General features: G+C 44.6%; 1 protein-coding gene across 9 annotated transcripts in view; it reads left to right on the forward strand.

The window, feature by feature from the left end:
- Positions 1-17,478, forward strand: part of LOC141148189 (guanylate-binding protein 1-like) — a 229,852-nt gene that overhangs the window by 100,708 nt on the left and 111,666 nt on the right. For all 9 annotated transcript variants that reach the window (XR_012245180.1, XR_012245181.1, XM_073635388.1 and 6 more), the window contains 2 exons: positions 5,264-5,476; positions 11,277-11,346. Coding sequence is in view for 7 of the 9 variants with exons in the window: in XM_073635388.1 (XP_073491489.1) it covers positions 5,264-5,476; positions 11,277-11,346 (283 nt within the window). In the remaining 2 variants the exon portion in view is untranslated. The remainder of the gene's footprint in view (positions 1-5,263; positions 5,477-11,276; positions 11,347-17,478) is intronic.

Here is a 17,478-nt window from a genome sequence, read left to right on the forward strand (position 1 = left end):
CGTTCGAGTCTCATAGACGTCAATGGGGTTCTAACGTTCGTGCAAATTTTCAGTCCGTTCGCAGGTTCTGGTGCGGACCGAACTGGGGGGTGTTCGGCTCATCCCTACTCTTGAATATGCACTAGACACGTTTATAAACACTTGACTTTTGGAAATATTCAGTATATGTACAGTTACATAGATGTGTATAGGTTTATAATAATTTTTTTTTTTTCAGTTCTTCGCTGTGTTTTTATTCCTTGAATATTTATTGTTATGCTTAATTTGTATGTAGCACCGTGGCCCTGTGAGATACGACATTTCATTCTACCGTATGTCCTTACGCGTAGTAGAATGACAATTAAGCTTGACTTGAGTCCTGTGCCCAACAAGAGTATCTGTGAGGGCTTACTGTGTTGTGGCACCACCACCACCCAAGGCCCAATTTTTCTGCCGCTGTTTAACAGGGGCGTGTAATTAAAATTTTTGATATAATTTTCCAACGCAGGGCACGTTCCTGCGCTCAACAAGAGTAACTGTGAGGGCTTACAGTGCTACGGCACCACCGCCCAAGGCCCAGTTTTTCTGCCCCTGTTTAACAGGGGCATTTAATTACAATTTTTAATATAATATTTCACAGCAGGGCCCGTTACTGCACCCAACAAGAGTATCTGTGAGGGGTTACAGTGTTGTGCCACCACCACCCAAGGCCCAATTTTTCTGCCCCTGTTTAACAGGGGCATGTAATTACAATTTTTGATATAATTTTTCAACACAGGGCCCGTTCCTGCGCTCAACAAGAGTAACTGTGAAGGCTTATAGAGTTGTGGCACCACCAACACCACACAAGGCCCAATTTTTCTGGCCCTGTCTAACAGGGGCATTTAATTACAATTTATAATATAATATTTCACAGCAGGGCCCGTTCCTGCGCTCAACAAAAGTAACTGAGGACTTACAGTGTTCTGGTACCACAAACACGTAAGGCTCAATTTTCTGCAAAGTATATAGGGCAGGCCGTATAGTATATATACTGCTGTTCAGAGTATATAGTGCCTGCGGGATGCCCACGCCATTTTCTTTTATTTGAGTGTGGCATTCCCCTTAATATCCATACCAGACCTGAAGGGCCTGGTATGGATTTTGGAGGTGACATCCACGCCATTTTTTTTTTGGTATTTTTGGTATTTTTATCTATATTGCTGGGATCGGACAATACATTACAGCCGTGAGCAGGTTTAAATAACATTTTTTTCCTTTAGAAATGTCATTTTGCTTTGGCACTGTTATAAACATGGGAAAGATGCACTACTTTACAGGCATACTAAGGACAACCCCCAGGCCAGATATTTAAAGGAATATTTCACTTTTATTGTTTCACTTTAAGCATTATTAAAATCACTGCTCCCCAAAAAACGGTTGTTTTTAAAACTTTTTTTGCATTGATCCATGTCCCCTGGGGCAGGACCCGGGTCCCCAAACACTTTTTATGACAATAACTTGCATATAAGCCTTTACAATGAGCACTTTTGATTTTTCATGTTCGTGTCCCATAGACTTTAACGATGTTCGTGTGTTTGAACAAATTTTTTGCCTGTTCGCATGTTCTGCTGCGAACCGAACTGGGGGGTGCCTTAGTGCCCGGCTCATCCCTAGTTCCTGACACATAGGGGCTTGCTAACACCCTCTGTGATAGCAGTAAAGTCTAATGGGAAAATAGTGTAAAAAAATTACATTTTAAAAAATAAAAATGTTTTTTAACAAGTTAAAAGCAAAAAAGGCATGTACTATATATGTAAACAGTAGGGATGAGCTTCGAGTTCGAGTCGAACTCATGTTCTACTCGAACATTGGCTGTTCGCAAGTTCGCCGAACAGCGAACAATTTGGGGTGTTCGCGGCAAATTCGAATGCCGCGGAACACCCTTTAAAAGTCTATGGGAGAAATCAAAAGTGCTAATTTTAAAGGCTTATATGCAAGTTATTGTCATAAAAAGTGTTTGGGGACCTGGGTCCTGCCCCAGGGGACATGGATCAATGCAAAAAAAAGTTTTAAAAACGGACGTTTTTTCAGGAGCAGTGATTTTATTAATGCTTAAAGTCAAACAATAAAAGTGTAATATCCCTTTAAATTTCGTACCTGGGGGGTGTCTATAGTATGCCTGTAAAGGGGCGCATGTTTCCTGTGTTTAGAATAGTCTGACAGCAAAATGACATTTGGAAGGAAAAAACTCATTTAAAACTACCCGCGGCTATTGCATTGCCGACAATACACATAGAAGTTCATTGATAAAAACGGCATGGGAATTCCCCACAGGGGAACCCCGAACCAAAATAAAAAAAAAAAAATGATGTGGGGGTCCCCCTAAATTCCATACAAGGCCCTTCAGGTCTGGTATGGATATTAAGGGGAACCCCAGCCAAAATTTAAAAAAAAAATTGACGTGGGGTTCCCCCTAAATTCCATACCAGACCCTTCAGGTCTGGTATGGATTTTAAGGGGAACCCCGCGCCAAAAAAAAAAAAAAAAACGGCGTGGGGTCCCCCTAAAAATCCATACCAGACCCTTATCCGAGCACGCAACCTGGCAGGCCGCAGGAAAAGAGGGGGGGACGAGAGTGCGCCCCCCCCCTCCTGAACCGTACCAGGCCACATGCCCTCAACATTGGGAGGGTGCTTTGGGGTAGCCCCCCAAAACACCTTGTCCCCATGTTGATGAGGACAAGGGCCTCATCCTCACAACCGTGGCCGGTGGTTGTGGGGGTCTGCGGGCGGGGGGCTTATCGGAATCTGGAAGCCCCCTTTAACAAGGGGACCCCCAGATCCCGGCCCCCCCTGTGTGAAATGGTAAGGGGGTACTTACCCCTACCATTTCACTAAAAAACTGTCAAAAATGTTAAAAATGACAAGAGACAGCTTTTGACAATTCCTTTATTTAAATGCTTCTTCTTTCTTCCTTCATCTTCTTCTTCTTCTGGTTCTTCTGGCTCTTCTGGTTCTTCCTCCGGCGTTCTCGTCCAGCATCTTCTCCGCGGCGTCTTCTATCTTCTTCTCCTCGGGCCGCTCCGCACCCATGGCATGAGGGGAGGCTCCCTCTCTTCTCTTCATCTTTTTCTCTTCTTCATCTTCTTCTTCATCTTCTTTTTCTTCTTCTCTTCTTCATGTCTTCTCCGGGCCGCTCCGCAGCCATGCTGTGGCATGGAGGGAGGCTCCCGCTGTGTGACGGCATCTCTTCGTCTGACGGTTCTTAAATAACGGGGGGCGGGGCCACCCGGTGACCCCGCCCCCCTCTGACGCACGGTGACATGACGGGACTTCTCTGTGGCATTCCCCGTGACGTCACAGGGAAGTCCCGTCAAGTCACCGTGCGTCAGAGGGGGGCGGGGTCACCGGATGGCCCCGCCCCCCGTTATTTAAGAACCGTCAGACGAAGAGACGCCGTCACACAGCGGGAGCCTCCCTCCATGCCACAGCATGGCTGCGGAGCGGCCCGGAGAAGACATGAAGAAGAGAAGAAGAAGAAGAAGATGAAGAAGAAGATGAAGAAGAAAAGAAGATGAAGAGAAGAGCGGGAGCCTCCCCTCATGCCATGGGTGCGGAGCGGCCCGAGGAGAAGAAGATAGAAGACGCCGCGGAGAAGATGCTGGACGAGAACGCCGGAGGAAGAACCAGAAGAGCCAGAAGAACCAGAAGAAGAAGAAGATGAAGGAAGAAAGAAGAAGCATTTAAATAAAGGAATTGTCAAAAACTGTCTCTTGTCATTTTTAACATTTTTGACAGTTTTTTAGTGAAATGGTAGGGGTAAGTACCCCCTTACCATTTCACACAGGGGGGGGGGGCGGGATCTGGGGGTCCCCTTGTTAAAGGGGGCTTCCAGATTCCGATAAGCCCCCCACCCGCAGACCCCCACAACCACCGGCCACGGTCTTGAGGATGAGGCCCTTGTCCTCATCAACATGGGGACAAGGTGTTTTGGGGGGCTACCCCAAAGCACCCTCCCAATGTTGAGGGCATGTGGCCTGGTACGGTTCAGGAGGGGGGGGCCGCACTCTCGTCCCCCCCTCTTTTCCTGCGGCCTGCCAGGTTGCGTGCTCGGATAAGGGTCTGGTATGGATTTTTAGGGGGACCCCACGCCGTTTTTTTTTTTTTTTTTGGCGCGGGGTTCCCCTTAAAATCCATACCAGACCTGAAGGGTCTGGTATGGAATTTAGGGGGAACCCCACGTCAATTTTTTTTTTAAATTTTGGCTGGGGTTCCCCTTAATATCCATACCAGACCTGAAGGGCCTTGTATGGAATTTAGGGGGACTCCCACATCATTTTTTTTTTTTAATTTTGGTTCGGGGTTGCCCTGTGGGGAATTCCCATGCCGTTTTTATCAATGAACTTCTATGTGTATTGTCGGCAATGCAATAGCCGCGGGTAGTTTTAAATGTGTTTTTTCCTTCAAAATGTCATTTTGCTGTCAGACTGTTCTAAACACGGGAAACATGCGCCCCTTTACAGGCATACTATAGACACCCCCCAGGTATGAAATTTAAAGGGATATTACACTTTTATTGTTTGACTTTAAGCATTATTAAAATCACTGCTCCTGAAAAAACGGCCGTTTTTAAAACTTTTTTTTGCATTGATCCATGTCCCCTGGGGCAGGACCCAGGTCCCCAAACACTTTTATTGACAATAACTTGCATATTAGCCTTTAAAATTAGCACTTTTGATTATCCATGTTCGTGTCCCATAGACTTTAACGGTGTTCGTGTGTTCGAACGAATTTTTTTCCTGTTCGCATGTTCTGGTGCGAACCGAACAGGGGGGTGTTCGGCTCATCCCTAGTAAACAGTAATTGTAGCGCACATGTGAGGTATCACCACAAATGTCAAATTGAGAGCAATAATTCTAGGGCCATCATTCACAATTAACCCTAAACTGATAACTTGTAAAGGTTTTTAAAGCATCACATATAAAAAAACATTTTGAGCACCATTGTTTTTTCACAATTTTAAAGGCTTATGCCATTTTAAGTCTTGACATGTTTGGTGTCTATTTACTTAACACAATCCCATATTACATATTTTACCAAAAACGGATTATATTGTGATTTGTGCACTAAACTTTTTTAGTGTATTTTTTCTGAAAATATGTATTTGTTAAATGGCTGGCATGAAAATGATAAAATGATAAAAAGATAATAGCCACTTTTTTTTCTCCAGGGCCTCTGCTCACCGTATTTTGAAACTCATATGACCCGCCATCCTCATCTCTCATCATTTTTCTCCCAAACAGTGCAATGTACAAGAGAAAAAGGAAGAATTTTCTAAGATGAATGAAAAGGCATCTCACAATTACTGTAATCAGCTAATCCAAAAGCATTCTAGAGACCTTGAGGAAGCTTTGGAAAAAGACTTGTACTCCAACCCGGATGGGTACCAGAAGTTCCAGGGGGACATGGCACAGATAGTGAAGAGATACAACAATGAACCAAGAAAAGGTGTAGAGGTAGGTAGTGGTATCACTAACCTAAATTCCATTTTACATTAAAATGAACTTCACCATTTACATTTAAACCTACATTAAAGAAAAATATGTCCATGTTTATGACGTTATCATGCCTCCAATAGTCATACAAAGAGTTTTGAGTGGCCCCCCTAAATTTCTATTTCATCATGTTTGTCATTTGTGTACTCTATGACTCCCACTGACTTACAATGATTTTAAATGATAGGTTGGACTTGATGGACTTATGTCTTTTTCAACCTCACCTACTATGTAATTATGTAAAGGACACTGTTCACAACTAGGAATATCCAAGAAAATACACATTTAGTCTGTAGCTTTTTCAATTCTGCAGGCTAACTTAAGGAAGGTGTTTATTTTCTCCCTTAGACCCTTTTCACACTGGGGCATTTTTCAGGCGCTGTTGGGTTAAAAATAGCTTTTGGGTTAAAAAAGTCCTGCAAGCAGTGTCTTTGGGGTGGTCCACCACCCCTGCCCATTGTAATTAGTAGGCAGCGCTGCCGAAGCGCCTGAAAAGCGATTCGGCAGTAGCGCTTTTCATGTTCATTTAACCCTGTCTTTGGCCACTAATGGGGGTTAAAAGCGCCCTGCTTGTGGCTGAAAAGCGCCGCTAAAACAACGGTAAAGCACCGCTAAACTAGCAGCGCTTTACCGCTAATGCCCGGCACGGCTCAGTGTGAAAGGGGTCTATATAAATCTTGACCTAAGCTGGCCATACACCTGTAAGCAGGTTGCTGATTTTCCGTCAGCACCCGCCAAGCTGGCCAGGCACACCTCCCATCTTCTTCATGCTCAGGAATGAAATAGGGTACGCAACACCTGTATAAGGAGAAACTACACCATATTAGATTATTTCCTCCAGAAATTAAGGAATGTCCACATATACAGCCTTTTAAATAATGTTTACTGTGGTAGCAATATGTTACATAGTTACATAGTTACATAGTAGGTGAGGTTGAAAAAAGACACACGTCCATCAAGTCCAACCTATGTGTGTGATTATGTGTCAGTATTACATTACATATCCCTGTATGTTGTGGTCATTCAGGTGATTATCTAATAGTTTCATGAAGCTATCGATGCTCCCCGCTGAGACCACCGCCTGTGGAAGGGAATTCCACATCCTTGCCGCTCTTACAGTAAAGAACCCTCTACGTAGTTTAAGGTTAAACCTCTTTTCTTCTAATTGTAATGAGTGGCCCCGAGTCTTATTAAACTCTCTTCTGCGAAAAAGTTTTATCCCTATTGTGGGGTCACCAGTACAGTATTTGTAAATTGAAATCATATCCCCTCTCAAGCGTCTCTTCTCCAGAGAGAATAAGTTCGGTGCTCGCAACCTTTCCTCATAACTAAGATCCTCCAGACCCTTTATTAGCTTTGTTGCCCTTCTTTGTACTCGCTCCATTTCCAGTACATCCTTCCTGAGGACTGGTGCCCAGAACTGGACAGCATACTCCAGGTGCGGCCGGACCAGAGTCTTGTAGAGCGGGAGAATTATAGTTTTATCTCTGGAGTTGATCCCCCCTTTAATGCCAATATTCTGTTTGCTTTATTAGCAGCAGCTTGGCATTGCCTGCCATTGCTGAGCCTATCATCTACTAGGACCCCCAGGTCCTTTTCCATCCTAGATTCCCCCAGAGGTTCTCCCCCCAGTCTATAGATTGCATTCATATTTTTGCCACCCAAATGCATTATTTTATATTTTTCCAAACAAAGAAAAATGCGCTGTGCTTAGGTATGTATCAATAAATGCGTTCGCCCTATCGGTATCATATGCAAAGGTGCTATGTGCATGCGATTCAGATCCAAAAATAATTCCGTATATCCAGAAAAAAATGTGCTACTAAATGCAACATCCAAAATGCAATGTGCTTAATAATAAATGAACTCTATATGCATAAAAATTGTGCTACTAAATGCTGCATCCAAAGTGCAATGTGCTTAATGATAAGTGAGCTCTATATGCATAAAAAATATATTGCTCACATAATTAATCAATTACATTGAAAACAACCTAGCAAAAAACAATGTGCCAAAGAAATGCATCAAATGCCATGCGTATTAAATCCAAAGTGCAGTCTGCAAATAATACTCTACATATACCCATATATATATTACACCCACATTGATTAATAGTATTCAATAAAATCTAAGTGAACAAAACATGCGCTATGAATATAGTATCTTATACTTATCAACTGCAATCAATCATACAAGTGATAGGTGATATCAAAAACATATATAAGTGATATACGATGCTTGAAATAATAATGTCCTTATCCGTGAGAAAATCCTCCGAGATAGTATCCCACAGCAATGTGCAGTGAAAGAGTTCCAAAGGTAAACTACAGTGCATAAAAGTTACACAGAAAAATCCAATCGCTGAACCCCAGTGCTCAGATCATGCCGTGATGTGCCTCGGTGACCCCCAAAGTAGTTGCGCTCACCTTAGAGCGTGTGACACAGGGTTTAGCTGCGTCAGTACACGCTATGGAGCCACCTCTGGGCTCAGTATTAGGACAACAGATGATCTCCAACCAGGTTCTTTAGGCTCCACAGGCATCAAACCCATAAAAAAGAAGGGACTATATAGTATAATATCGCCAGACACTTTATTAAAAACATATGAAATCCAATCCCCACACTGGGGTACTCACATTATACAGGTGCTTAATGTGCACCAAACAATATCAGGCAGAGTAGCGCTAATTGGCGTGCTGTGGGGTGTCAGAGATCCCCAGCCCAGCTCTGTGCTGATCGCTCCGTCCTGGCCCCTCCCCTACGCGTCTTCGACACAGGGAATCACGTGTCTTCATCAGGGGGATATGATTGGACGGGCGCTCTGCAGTTTAAATACACTAACGGCGGCCATTTTCCCTGAGACCGCAGACTCTTATGTATTAGGCTCCGCTCCTCTATGCATAGCATAACCTTTAACATAAGACGTTCTATCACTGTAGCTCTATTAATCATGCTAATCATAAGGGGAACCAAATATAAAACCTAACTATATCCAGGACGGAGTCTCGGAGGGGAAAACTAAGACAACACAGCACTCTTATAGCCCACATTAAAATAAGTAAAACGATCTCACATATCTACTCTAAGTGATCTCATATCTAACTCTATTAAAGAAAACCACATACAATTGCTGGGAGACCCACAGTAAATACACTGGCTATGTTAGCAAATAATGCCAGTAATCAGTCTGCAATTAACTATCCTCAAGATGAATGGTTAATGTGTATGGTAATTTAACCGGTTTACTCATGAATGATGCCTGTATACTGCTCTCCCTCCAAGCTGTTATCTCTCTTATATTTAAAGCAAGCAGGCGCATACAGGCATACATAATAAAACATGCCTATACACCCATCTTGGACTTTTAGCTACATCAGTAGTTTATGTGTTGATGTACTGTATATTTTAGTTACGGTAACAATACTATCATCGTAATTCCATTTTCCTTTACCCACCTTTTGGTATTATCACCTATTAAGGTTTTTAGCACCTTTTGGTTTGTTGTTTCAGTAATTTGACACTACTATTGGTCCACGGATCTCCCCATACATGTAACTGCTCCTTTCCATTTCGGGGAACTGTAGTCAGTTGTTATAGGGTCCAGGTTATTGTAGGGTATACTTCACCCCTTTCTCTTTTTTTCGTCACTTTTATTCCTAATCCATATCACCATTTCATAGTTACCTATTTCTGTTAGTACCAGCTAACAGCTTATACACGAATAGTCTTGTGTTTCATTAATATACTTTATTGCGCATAATTGCCTTCCAGATGGACATTCAGGTTGGCTTTGCCCAATGACGTACATATAGAGTATTTTTCCTTTTAGCGCCACACTTGTCCACACTCTGTACCAACTGATTTCACTTCTTTATTGATGTGCAGCTGCTTTAATTAATGTGAAATCAAAACACTTTTAATATGAAAAAAATGTGACAGTGATACTCAATGTGCATAAACACCTAAATTGGTGAAAATCACTCAAGTATATGGTAAAAAAAATAATCAATACTAAATAAATGAACTAAAAACAATGTGAACTAGAGATACTGTTGTACGAGGAGGATTTGGATTCATGCATTGTTAGAGTGGAGAAAAGGGGTGCCTGAAAGCTTCAAGAGCAAAATTGTACAACTAGGCAACAAAACAAAGCTGTACATAACACATCCGAAGGTTTCAGATGAGGGTCCTATCAGCCCCATTCAAGCAGGGACAGCTCCCTCCCAGTCATCCCTGGCTATGATTGGACCAGAGTTCTTTACAGCCATGGGGGACTTCGTGTCAAAAATGCTAGAGGAGCAATCCAATATGTGTAGACGTTGGATATTGGAAGCTGAGGATTTTCTCTGGAAAACAGCCGCTGCCAAATGGAGAGGAGGAGTTTGAAGCATGGTTAGAACAGGCCATGCAGGCCCTAGATGAGTGGGACCTGCCAGAGGCCCAGAAAAAACAACGTATCAGTGAGAGTTTGCGGGGAGCCGCAGCTGAGGCTATTAGGAACTTAAAATTCAGCAACACAACCTGTACCGTTAATAGGTCCTTCTTTCAATTGTTTTTTTTTTTATTGAAGCTTGGACATATGAATTGAATCATACATTTTACAACAGATTAACCAAAAATATTACTTGAAGATAGTCAGGACTACCTGACTATGTCACAGGAGGAGTTTGGATGGCCAGAGAAGGCAGCTGACCTGATCTATCAATTTGAACACACCCTGCAACGCCAAGGTGAACGCCTATCAGAATATATCAGACGGTTGGATAGGATGCTTTACCAGATTGTGCACAAAAAAGGAATGACACACTCTGCCATAGACCAGGCCAGAATACAACAAATCCTGAAGGGAGCCCTATGCTCTGACCCAGTCTGGCTTCGGCAGAGGATATCAGTGGGTGTTATGTCCCTGAGGTACCCGGATCTCATTAAAATAGTGAGAGAAGAAGAGGCCCTGTTTGACAACAAGCAAGCAGTTTCTACGTCTTTAGTAGAAGTCAGGTCTGTGAAGCCTATGATGCAAAACCCGGAAATAGTCGCCCTGAAATCCCAAATGGCGCAAATAATGAAGATGATGACCTTACCGATGGAAAAAGTCACTCAGACAACCCAAGACGGTGTAGCAGAGACAAGAGCACCAAAAACTTCATCTACGACCTTGAGTCAGAGGGTACTCTGTATGAACAGATGATCTGTCACTTCTCCCCTCAGAGAACCGGAAACTGTGTGTTTACACACACAGATCCCAGTTCTCCATGTGCCCTGAACGATCGTGGGGGGCCAGAAGGTGATCCTGACCGCCGGGCACTCGCATCGGCTCCATGGGCGAGCAGGGGGAGCGTGCACGCGCCCCCTAGTGGCTGTCTATGTTACCGACGTAACACGATGGCAATTCGCGCAGCCGAGCGATGTTGCCGCAGTACAACACGAAGACGCCGAGAGCCTGAGATGGCCGCTCCACCGCCCCCTCCACAGCTCGGACCGATGCTGCATTCACCTAGGTAAGTATGATGGGGGTAAAAAAAAAAAACATACTTTTCTTTTAACCAAGCCATCCTTAAAATGATATTAAAAAGGAAAAAAAAAGATTTGTTTAAAAATAACAAACATGTCATACAGTATCTATCTATGTATGCGATTAGAATCTAGGGTTGCTTCATATGAGTAGAGATTTCACGTAATGCCAGGATTGGGTGCACAACGGCAGAACACAATGAAAAAAGTTTGTAATAATTGGTTCTCCATCTTCTTCAAAATCTTACAGGCGGCGTCCGTTCTTCATGACTTCATCATGTCCAAACATGCCAGCAGAATGTTTATCTTGAGAAGAGAAGGTAAATCTTCATGGAAAATTTTATACAGCAGGTTAGAAAGTAACAGAAATCCCAGACTCTCACTAATCATCTCTCTATATTGGCCATGGGGGGAAAAAAAAAATGGAAAGACAAGACCATTTAGTGTCCTTGATTAAGGTTTAAAGGACAACATTTTAAAAAATACACAATTGTTTTAAATAACATGTTTGGGGATATACCCTAAATTTGCACATGAAGCAGCACATCTGTAGGATGTACTCCAGCAAACATGTAATTAACAAAAAAAATGTATCATTAATTACATTTCCTTCCTTGATGACTTCTGTTTGTAAAGAAAGCAACTGGGGGATACATGGTTATCAGAGGGGGGCTGGGCAGGGCAGCTGGGTGACAATTGCCCCCAGGGCCTTTTTAATGCCACGGTGGGGGGGGGGGGCAAGAGGCCAAACTGTGGCTCCCCAGTGGCTGCAGGGCTCTGAGCTGTAACTCAGTGAGGAGATTGGAGAGAAGGAACACACTCCCCTTCACACAGCTCACAGGAACAGAGCTGAGGCTGTCAATCTGCTGGAGGTCCCTCTCCTTTAACCTTCTTTCTCTTGGTGTCAGGAAAATTTGTCAGCAGTGACTCATGTTGATAGCAGAGGAAGGAGGCAGCAGACAGAAATGACACTTAGTGCTCTGGACTGAGACAAGTACAACACTATGGAATGTTATGCTTTGTTCATATTTCATGTCTGAGGTTTACAACCATTTTAAAAAACATGCCCAGGGGGGGCCTGATCCTGCATGTGAAGGGGCTCATCTTGGCAATGTACAGAAAGTGCTGACACCTTTAACATGGTGGGTGCCTTGCCAGGGTGGGACCCCCCTGGCTATATACTTTGTCCCCTTATTCATGAGGACAAGGGCCTCTTCCCTACATCCCTTGCCCAATGGTTGTAGGGAGTCTGCAGGTGCGGGGGCTTATCAAAATCTGGAAGCTTCTTTTAATAATAAGGTGGCCCCCACACACCATAACCACAATGTGAATGGATATGGGGTATAGAGTACCTCATTCATAAACAAATAGAAATTGTAACCTAGAAATAAAGACACCCAAACATTTGACAGGTCCTTATTAAAAAATGTAAACCCCCCCACAAAAAGTACCTCGTTGTATCCATTGTCAATCATAATAACCACAACTTGAAAAAAAAACATGAGGACCAGGTGCATGCAAGCAATTCCAACGGTGACACTAGCCAAAGGACAACTGCCCAAGTTGTCATTGGCTATATAAAGGAAAAAAGCAGGAGAGTGGTGACATTATTGACCACATATGGCCACAGTCTCATTTGGCAATGTCTTTGCCCAAATATGGGCAATGATATTATTGCTATCTCTGCCCCTTTACTTAAAAGGATTAGGGATTCTCCCACAACATCACTTGTTCCTAGGGACACTGTGTGTGCTAACACCAACGGCTGCCTTAGGAACCAGAGATAGTGGGAAGCTGTAATATATACAGGTGATACTCGAAAAATTAGAATATCGTGTAGTTCATTTATTTCACTAATGCAACTTAAAAGGTGAAACTAATATATGAGATAGACTCATTAAATGCAAAGCAAGATAGTTCATGTCGTGATTTGTCATAATTGTGATGATTATGGCTTACAGCTTCATGAAAACCCCAAATCCACAATCTCAGAAAATTAGAATATTACACGCAATCAATAAAACAAGGATTGTACATAGAACAATATGGGACCTCTGAAAAGTAGAAGCATGCATATGTACTCAGTACTTGGTTTGGGCCCCTTTTGCAGCAATTACTGCCTCAATGTGGCGTGGCATGGAAGCTATCAGCCTGTGGCATTGCTGAGGTGTTATGGAAGACCAGGATGCTTCAATAGCGGCCTTCAGCTCTTCTGCATTGTTCGGTCTCATGTCTCTCATCTTTCTCTTGGCAATGCCCCATAGATTCTCTATGGGGTTCAGGTCAGGCGAGTTTGCTGGCCAATCAAGCACAGTAATCCCACAGTCATTGAACCAGGTTTTGGTGCTTTTGGCAGTGTGGGCAGGTGCCAAGTCTTGTTGGAAAATGAAGTCAGCATCCCCATAGAGCTCGTCTGTGGAAGGAAGCATGAAGTGCTCCAAAATCTCCTGGTAGACGGATGCGTTGACCCTGGACTTAATGAAGCACAGTGGACCAACATCAGCAGATGACATGGCTCCCAAATCAACACAGACTGTGGAAACTTCACACTGGACATCAAGCATCTTGCAGTGTGTAGAGAAGGATTGCTGCTCTAAGCCCCAGTCCTCTAATGCACACGCCCTTTTAGGAACTTACAGGTACAGAGTCTGCAACAAACTAGGAAGGGAAAAAAAACCTGGACGGAGCTATGATTAAGCACCTTCTTACAGTGTGAAACGCGTCAGCAGGTTTTCTTGTTTTCTGTAACATGAAGTGACTGTATTGGATTTCATCTGGCACATAAGATATCAATAAAGATGCCTTCAATGGTGTGCGGCCGTCTAGGATTTTCTTTTCCTTCCTATCTTGCAGTGTGTGCCTCTCCATTCTTCCTCCATACTCCGGGTCCTTGGTTTCCAAATGAGATGCAAAATTTGCTCTCATCGGAAAAGAGGACTTTGGACCACTGAGCAACAGACCAGGTCTGTTTTTCTTTAGCCCAGATAAGACGCTTCTGACGCTGTTTGTTGTTCAGGAGTGGCTAGACAAGAGGAATACGAAGCCCATGTCCAGGATCCGTCTGTGTGTGGTGGCTCTTGATGCACTGACTCCAGCCTCAGTCCACTCCTTGTGAAAGTCCCCAACACTTTCGAATGGCCTTTTCCTGACAATCCTCTCCATGCTACGGTCATCCCTGCTGCTTGTGCACCTTTTTCTTCCACACCTTTCCCTTCCACATAACCTTCTATTAATGTGCTTTGATACAGCACTTTGGAAATATCCAACTTCTTCTGCAATTACCTTTTGAGGCTTTCCCTCCTTATGGAGGGTGTCATTGATGGTTTTCTGCACAACTGTCAGGTCCGCAGTCTTTCCCATGATTGTGTTTCTTACTGAACCAGACTGAGAGACCATTTAAAGGCTCAGGAACCCTTTGCAGGTGTTATGGCTTAATTATCTGATTAGAGTGGGACACTTTGAGCCTAGAATATTGAACCTTTTCACAATATTCTAATTTTCTGAGATTGTGGATTTGGGGTTTTCATGAGCTGTAAGCCATAATCATCACAATTATGACAAATCAGGGCTCAAACTATCTTGCTTTGCATGTAATGAGTCATGTCATCTGCTTATGTTGGTCCACTGTGCTTCATTAAGTCCAGGGTCAACGCAGCCATCTACCAGGAGATTTTGGAGTACTTCATGCTTCCTTCCGCAGACGAGCTCTATGGGGATGCTGACTTCATTTTCCAGCAGGACTTGGCACCTGCCCAAGAGGCATTGCCAAGAGAAAGATGAGAGACATGAGACTGAACAATGCAGAAGAGCTGAAGGCCTCTATTGAAGCATCCTGGTCTTCCACAACTCAGCAGTGCCACAGGCTGATAGCTTCCATGCCACGCCGCATTGAGGCAGTAATTGCTGCAAAAGGGGCCCAAACCAAGTACTGAGTACATATGCATGCTTATACTTTTCAGAGGTCCGATATTTTTCTATGTACAATCCTTTTTTTATTGATTCCATGTAATATTCTAACTTTCTGAGATTGTGGATTTGAGGTTTTCATGAGCTGTAAGCCATAATCATCACAATTATAACAAATCACGACTTGAACTATCTTGCTTTGCATGTAATGAGTGTATCTCATCTATTAGTTTTACCTTTTAAGTTGCATTAGTGAAATAAATGAACTTTTGCACGATATTCTAATTTTTCGAGTATCACCTGTAGATACAGCAGACATACTTCTATATAGTATATGGTTTTTGGCTCACACTAAACATGAGGCTGAATGGGCTAAAGTTTGGGCATTCATTTGAACTTACATTTGAAAATTGGACCGAACCATTCGCTCATCCCTACTGACTATTAAGTTTTACCATTCAACAAACTGCAAACAATTTTGACCTGAACATGAAGCTCACCCTTATTGGCCATACCCTTTCTTATTTGTAACAAGGCTTCTCTGACCTGTCCTGCAAGGACAGATTCCCCTGGCCAAATTTGTACTCATCACAGGGGCAGATCCAGGGGGGGCAACAGGGCAATTGCTCCCCCTCTGAGGCTGAGCGCGCCCCGAGAATTCAGAGCCACGGTTGGGACAACTCACAGCTATTCTAAGCATTAGTAATTACTGCCCACACACTCGGGACTGCACACTCCACCCCCTGTACCTTCCCCAGCAGTTTTCCAGCCTCTCTCCTGCAGGCTGCTGCTTGAGTGGGAGGGAAGGGGATGTGCCTGACCCCCGAGACCGCACCTGCCTGCAAGAGGGAGGTGTGAGCGGATGAGCAGAGGGAGCCGAGTGACTGTGAACTTCCTGGAGGTAAGCTCAGCTAACATTATATCCTGGATTAGTTTACAGGCACCTCTATGCTGAGTCTGCTGAGTTACTGCAGCTTAGCATAGAGGAGCTGATAGCTGACAAATGGGACTGCATCTTTTCATGTGGCACAGTGAGAAATTGGGCTCAAAGCATTGTGACTGCCCCCTGCTGTGTGCCCTCCTGATCCTCCCAGTGTGTGCCCTCCTGATCCCCCCAGTGTGTACCCTCCAGACTCCCCCAATGTGTCCCCCTCTGATCCCCCCCAGTGTGTGCCCTCCTGATCCCCCCAGTGTGTACCCTCCTAATCCCCCCAGTGTGTGCCCTCCTGACTCCCCCAATGTGTGTCCTTCTGATCCCCCCAGTGTGCCCTCCTGACTCCCCCAATGTGTGCCCTTCTGATCCCCCCAGTGTGTGCCCTTCTGATCTCCCCAGTGTGTACCCTCCTAATCCCCCCAGTGTGTGCCCTTCTGATCCCCCCCAGTGTGTGCCCTCCTGATCCCCCCAGTGTGTGCCCTCCTAATCCCCCCAGTGTGTTCCCTCCTGATCCCCCCAGTGTGTTCCCTCCTGATCCCCCCAGTGTGTGCCCTCCTGATCCCCCCCAGTGTGTACCCTCCAGACTCCCCCAATGTGTGCCCTTCTGATCCACCCAGTGTGTGCCCTCCTGATCCCCCCCAGTGTGTGCCCTCTTGATCCCCCCAGTGTGTGCCCTCCTGATCCCCCCCAGTGTGTGCCCTCCTAATCCCCCCCAGTGTGTATCCTCCTAATCCCCCCAGTGTGTGCCCTCCTGACTCCCCCAATGTGTGCCCTTCTGATCCCCCCCAGTGTGTGCCCTCCTGATCCCCCCCGTGTGTGCCCTCCTGTTCCCCCCAGTGTGTGCCCTCCTGATCCCCCCAGTGTGTGCCCTCCTGATCCCCCCAGTTTGTGCCCTCCTGACCCCCCCAGTGTGTGCCCTTCTGCCCCCCCCAGTGTGTGCCCTCCTGACCCCTCCCCCAGTGTGTGCCCTCCTGATCTCCCTGGTGTGTGCCCTCCTGACCTCCCTGGTGTGTGCTCTCCTAACCTCCCTGGTGTGTGCTCTCCTGTCATGACAGTGTGGCCATTAATCTTTTTTTTTTTTTTTTAAGTTAAAATGGTCAAATGGCTGCTTAGAAGGTCTGGCATAATACAATACAGTAAAACCTTGGATTGCGAGCATAATTCATTCCAGAAACATGCTTGTAATCCAAAGCACTTGTATATCAAAGCAAATTTCCCCATAAGAAATGATGGAAACTCAGATGATTCATTCCACAACCATTTATTCAGAAGTCCTTCAGTTTATAGTCCATATAAAAAGATTATAGCAATGTTTTGCTGTGAGGCAGCACAGTGGTGTAGTGGATAGCACTCTCCTAGCAGTAAAAAGGGTCGCTGGTTCAAATCCCAACCACGACACTACCTGCCTGGAGTTTGCATGTTCTCCCTGTGCCTGCGTGGGTTCCCTCCGGGTACTCCGGTTTCCTCCCACACTACAAAGACATGCTGGTAGGTTAATTGGCTTCTGTTCAAAATTGGCCCTGGTATATGAATGTGAGTTGGGGACCTTGGATTGTGGGCTCCTTGAGGGTAGGGACCAATGTGGGTGTACGATGTATGTGCGGAGTGCTGC

This window comes from Aquarana catesbeiana, linkage group LG06, assembly GCF_042186555.1.
Source record: "Aquarana catesbeiana isolate 2022-GZ linkage group LG06, ASM4218655v1, whole genome shotgun sequence".
In the NCBI taxonomy this organism is placed as follows: Eukaryota; Metazoa; Chordata; class Amphibia; order Anura; family Ranidae; genus Aquarana; species Aquarana catesbeiana.